This window comes from Oncorhynchus clarkii, chromosome 7, assembly GCF_045791955.1.
Source record: "Oncorhynchus clarkii lewisi isolate Uvic-CL-2024 chromosome 7, UVic_Ocla_1.0, whole genome shotgun sequence".
Lineage (NCBI taxonomy): Eukaryota > Metazoa > Chordata > Actinopteri > Salmoniformes > Salmonidae > Oncorhynchus > Oncorhynchus clarkii.
In genome coordinates this window covers 80,993,331-80,999,394 of record NC_092153.1, presented here as the reverse complement: position 1 = coordinate 80,999,394, position 6,064 = coordinate 80,993,331, and the positions used below count along the sequence as shown (strand labels likewise).

General features: G+C 41.6%; 1 protein-coding gene across 1 annotated transcript; it reads right to left on the bottom strand.

Annotated features, from left to right (window-relative positions):
- Window positions 1-3,081: 3,081 nt before the first annotated feature.
- LOC139414481 (L-rhamnose-binding lectin CSL3-like) lies at window positions 3,082-5,656 on the bottom strand. The gene is made up of 8 exons (XM_071162393.1): window positions 5,626-5,656; window positions 5,305-5,340; window positions 5,180-5,224; window positions 4,904-5,039; window positions 4,754-4,872; window positions 3,501-3,545; window positions 3,265-3,400; window positions 3,082-3,187 (listed from the first exon to the last, which is right to left on the bottom strand). The coding sequence occupies exons 1-8, from the start codon at window positions 5,654-5,656 to the stop codon at window positions 3,082-3,084; spliced, it is 654 nt and encodes a 217-aa protein (XP_071018494.1).
- Window positions 5,657-6,064: the final 408 nt, after the last annotated feature.

Here is a 6,064-nt window from a genome sequence, read left to right as displayed (position 1 = left end):
CATTATGGCCATCCAAATGCTAGCTATTAAATCATATCAAATAACATTAGAGGATTAGAAATCCATGGCTTAAAAAGAAAGGTGTCCATGTATGCTGATGACTCAAGTTTAATATTTAATCTGCTAGCTAGATCCCTGCAATGTCTCATTGAAGATCTAGCTAACTTTTCTGTACTCTCTGGACTAAAACCTAATTATGATAAGTGTACAATATTACGAACTGGATCTTTAAAAAAATACAACTTTTACATTACTATGCAGTTCATATTTAAAATGGGCGGACGGTGAAGTAGAAATGCTTGGTATTCATTTAACCTGTCTAAAACACAGGTTCCCCTAACGGAACCCCCCCAACAGTCCGCTGAAAAGGCAGCACGGGAAATGCAAAAATATATTTTTTTAATATTTAACTTTCACACATTAACAAGTCCAATACAGCAAATGAAATATACACATCTTGTGAATCTACCCATCATTTTCCGATTATTAAAATGTTTTACAGCGAAAACACATTTATGTTAGATTACCACCAAATCCCCAAAAACACGCAACCATTTTTCCCAGCCAAAGATAGTCACAAAAGCAGAATTCAAGATCAATTTAATCACTAACCTTTGATAATCAGATGACAATCATATGACATCATGTTACACAATACATTTGTTTTGTTCGATAATACGCATATTTATATCCACAAATCTCAGTTTAACGCCATTTAACATCCCATCCAAAAGACGGCACCCTACTGCCTTTGGTCATTGGGATATGTTTTAGACAAGAAGAAAGGGTGCCTCCTACTGACCCTCCAACACCACTTCCAGAAGCATCTGTTCTCCCATCCAGGGACTTACCAGGACCTGCTTAGCTTAAGAAGCAAACCAGCAGTGGGATGGGTGGTATGCAGGCCTGGCTGGCTTTATAATGAATAGGGTGTTGTGAGATTCAATATAAAAGCACTAAACATCTCTAGAATCTTCACTTATTCAAAAGTTTTACTTGAACCCTAAATGGTTCTCAAGTAAACTAAGAAAAGCTAATCCACCGTTTAAATAGCCTTTTGCCTGTGTACAGATTTCGATGTCTCATTTTTGATTGACTGCATATCTCTTTTTCAAACAAGCATTGCAGAGCTGGCTACAATTTCAATTTCATCCCCCTGAAAAGATAGAACAAATATTATGGCTGAATATAAATGTGCTGGGAGATGAAAGACCTGTATTTATGGGAAACAAGTTTGAAAAGGGTATTTTGTTTTTAAATGATATTGTGAATTGGAACGGTTGAGTTGTCTTTCATGGAGTTATCAGAATTATATGGAAAGGTCTACTTAGTCCAAGATTATAACCAATTGACTACAGCATTACCCCCAAAATGGAGGCTTGTGGCAGCAGAAGGAGGTAGGGAAGTTGTCTGTCTGCCCAATATAAATGATCAGAACTTGGAGGAATAAAAATAGCATAAATAGGAATGTATACCAGTTTCATTTGAGGACCAGGATGTTATCAGTGCCGTTTAGATTGCAAAATAGAGGGAGAGAGATTTTTTATTTACTGCATCCATGGTACAGGGTGTATGAGTTGATTCAAGACTTGTGCTTTTCAGCTAATGCAGATTTTGTGAGTAAACAGAATCAATTGACCATTTCTTTTAGTATTGCCCTCAAGTAGCTTCTCAGGAATGGCTGAAAATCCAAAACATTGATCTAAAATTGACCCTAGATATACTGTTGGAAATCTGTTTCTCAAATCAAGCTGTCTATTCAATAGAAATTGTGTTAATCACAGCATAGTTGAAATGTATATGCTGCGTAGAAATCCAAAGCGTGTGGCCAGCAGAGACAGGTGGGATGGGCTAAGGGAAGCTGAGGTTTGGGATGTGGAATTGGAGATAAGGGGGAGTGGAGTTGCTGGGCGAAGGATAGCATGACAGATGTAAAATAAACTCCAAATAAAACAAATACATTTGAATGACACTGAGGGTCTTTGTAAATACAGTTGAGGCTGATGCCATGCAGGTGTTTGTACAAATGAACACACTCATTCCAATGCTCAGATGGACATGGTTCCATACATCGTTGGCCTGGATGTTTTTCTTGTTCATTGGTGGGCCATGGGGCAGGGAATGGAATGATATGTATTTCTCAGGGTGGAATCTGATGCTTGAGGGGCGGCTCTTGGGGACCTGACCGATACAGCCCTCCATTTGACAGTGGGAGATCTGTCGACGTGCTGTTGACCCTTTGTGTCTCCTGCTAAGAGGCTGTTAGATGACTAATGTGCTGGAGTTGGGCAGCTTCCCTGCAAGTATATTTTTATTACGAGATGAAAGTCTCTGGCTGAATTTACACATCAGTAACATTTGGTTCATGAGCCAACCACTTAACGAGCAAGGTTTGTAGGGACTACAAACTGTATAAAAAGGTCATACCCATCCTGCTTTGTGACCAGATTAGCTGGTGATGCAAACAAATTAGGACCATTAAGGCTGCTGGTGTCATAAGTGCTACCTGTCAGTGAGTTGTTACATTAACCCCGGGTACAAATGAAGCCAGGGGAAAAGCTTGTAAGAGAGAATAACGGACACATGTTCAGTAATATTGGTGTGACATTTATTAATGTACAAGAGGCAACTAGTATAGTCTTCCTGCCGCTTCGTTTAAGTCAGACCAACAACCACAGTTCAGAAATTGTTTAAGAAATGCTTCAGCACCATCTACACAGGTTTACAATGGTCATTGAAGTTGATTTAGAGGTTGGAGGAAAACAGCACGACCTGATGAAGATATTCCAGAAGCCTTGTACATCTTCAGGTTCACCAGGAAGATATCCTGCGAGACAAATCGTCAGCAGGGTAGCCTAGTGGTTAGAGAGTTGGACTAGTAACCGAAAAGTTGCAAGTACAAATCATGAGCTGACAATGTACAAATATTTTGTTCTGCCCCTGAACAGGCAGTCAACCCACTGTTCCTAGGACGTCATTGAAAATAAGAATTTGTTCTTAACTGCCTTGCTAAATAAAGGTCAAATAAAATACAAATTATTATTATAGTTCCCAGTAATAATGCATGCACAAAACTCACATTCAGTCACAGGTGTAAGCCACATCCAAGTACTTATAGGTTCCGACACAGGGGTCACCGAACACAAAGTTGGATACCTTGACGATACACTGGCGCTTTCCATCACACCTGTGTGTCAACAGGTAGAGGTTAACACCACAGCCAATGACTTCCTACAGCTAAATGCACACTGAAGGTTTCAGTACCTTTCTGCCATTATGCTGGTGGTGGATTGGCTGAGGCAGTTGGTGTTTTTGAGTTGTTTATGTGGGCGCCCAATGGAACACACATCGTGTTGACGACGACCATAGTTGGCACGCTGAATACGGATCTCACCTCGATCTGAGGAAGAGAAAGGACAAACCTGGGTGTTGGTGTGGGCTAGTGACTAGTATACATGGCACCACATGATTAAACTGTACGGTAGTGTTGACCAGCTTACCACATAGTAGTTGAGAATCAGAGCCTTCACATATGATGCTGCTTACTGCAAAGAGAACACAGGAGTTACACCACTGGCCAGACAAATTAAGACATACATTATCCTGGTGAAGTATTAGTGATGGGCACTAAAAGGGAATGTTGATTTCAGGTGCATTTTTATAAGTAATTATAAACTACCTTGTAGTTTCACTTCCTTATGAGCAGTTCTCGATATGCTAACATTTTAGGTAAACTGGCTGGCTAGACCTAAACTGGTGAGAAAAAAAAAACACACCTAATCTGTATTTCTATGCAGTTTGTGCCATCTTTCAGATTGCTAAAACCCTACAAAACTGTGGGAGTTGCGCTAGCTAGTTACCGTTGACTGAAACATGGTAAACCAGATTAAGTGCACAAGCATCAAATAAGCTTGAGACACTTCCCTTACATGTTCTTGCTGGCTAATTGAGCTAGATATGTAAATATAACAAGGAACAGCAGCAGCATATGAGACAAGTCAAAAGTTACTGCAAAAAGGGTCAATACAGATAGTCGGGTACTCAGTCAGCAGTTATGGCTTGGGGGAAGTAGAAGCCGTTCAGGGTCCTGTTGGTTCCAGACTTGGTGCATCCGTACCATTTGTTATGGAGTAGCAGAGACAGTATAATTTGGGTGGCGCGAGTCATTGACAACGTAGGGCCTGCCGACACACGTGGTGTCGATAATCCTGATGCAGGGAGCGCAGCCTCTGATGTACTGGGCCGTACGTGATACCCTCTGTAGCACCTTGTGGTCAGATGCCATACCTAGTGGTGATGCAGCCAGTCAACGAGCTCTCAAAGGTGTAGAATTCATGATCGGAGTGCTGATACCAATCCTTTTAGCCTCCTGGCAGGGAAGGGCTCAGCCCTCCGTTTCCTGTAGTCCACTACCAGTTCCTTTGGCATCTTGGCAAAACACTGCCAGGTCTCTGACCTCCCTACAGGCTACTCAAACTAAGTTACATATCCACAGCTTGCTAGGGTTAGTTAGCAGGTGAGGGTGGTTTACACTTGGAGAAACAAACGTTAACAAGCTGGTACCATAGGGGAACCAACCCATTATATTCCTTTTCTAGCAATCAGCTGAAATTAATATTTTACAACATGTAAAATGGGTAGGAGAATTAAACAATATCCCAACATGCCACAGTCATACCGACACTACGTCGAATCCAAATATGGATATCGGTGCCCACCACTAGGTATTATTAGCACACATTCAGAGACTAACTTGTTTCTTGCTGTTGGACACAGGAGTATTTGGTGTCCAGGTACTTATAAGTCCCGACACAGGGGTCTCCAAAAACGAAATTGGATGCAGGGACAATACACTCGCTCTTCCCACCGCATCTGTGTGCCAAGGAGTTACAGGTTCTAGTACCTTTCTGCCATCTTGCTGGTGGAGGATTGGCTGAGGCAGTTGGTGTTGGTGAGTTGGTGATCAGGGCGCCCAATAGAACACACATCGTGTTGACGACGACCGTAGTTCGCACGCTTGATATGGATCTTACCTCCATCTGAGGGAGATGGAGAACAGTGAGGCACGAAGGAGAGCCAAGTATGGGTCTCTATGGTGTGGGCTAGTGACGCTAATCTACAGTATAAACGATCATAGGTGGTCGGTGAGTATACTGTTCAGCAGTGTGGACTAGCTTACCACATTGCAGTAAAGCATCAGAGCCTTCACACGTGATGCTGATTGCTGCCAGGACAAATAAACAGGAATTACACACCACTCACATTAGCTTGGTTAAGTAGTATCATCATTATTACATACAGTACCTCCATCTGTTAGTGTGCAGCAAGCTGTAGCCAGCACTGAAACCACATCACACATCACAACATTCAACATCATATGCACTTAGACCATGAAGCTACAACTCAGCATTGGTCTCTATACTCATGCATTTCAGTTATACTAAGTGCATTATAGTCAAGTTCAGCATTTGGTCTCATATTCCATGCTTTGAATACCTTTTTGCCCAAAAGGAACTGAATGTCCCTCAAATCATATTACATGTACTTCTTTTTACTCAAAAATACAAACACTGTAATATATATTTAAATTCTAATCTGCATCAGAAACAGATTTTGTATACTCACATGTGACCACCGTCAGTCTCAAACTGCCCATGATGCCAGGTACAGTAGTGGTACTAACAGAGAAAATGCAACTGATGATAACAAGATCCAATACACCTGGTATTTATGTTATGTGACATGTCTTAATTTACCCAGGTGTGTCTATTTGTCTCCAGGTGCACCTCATTGCAATTAGGGGCCGGCGTTTTTCCGGTCAAAATCTGGCTATTGAGTCAGTCTCATGGAGTTAGATAGAGGACTCTAGATGGATGAAATCCATTTTGGCATGAACATTGCCATTGAGGTCTTCCAACATTTTAAAGTAGCCATCTATGGCAATCAGGCCTACCACTGTTGTCAGCAAACTTGGTAATTGAGTTGCCACTCAGTCATGGGTGAACAGGGAGTACAGGAGGAGGCTTAGCTCACACCCTTGTTGTTCTACAGTCTTGAGGATCAG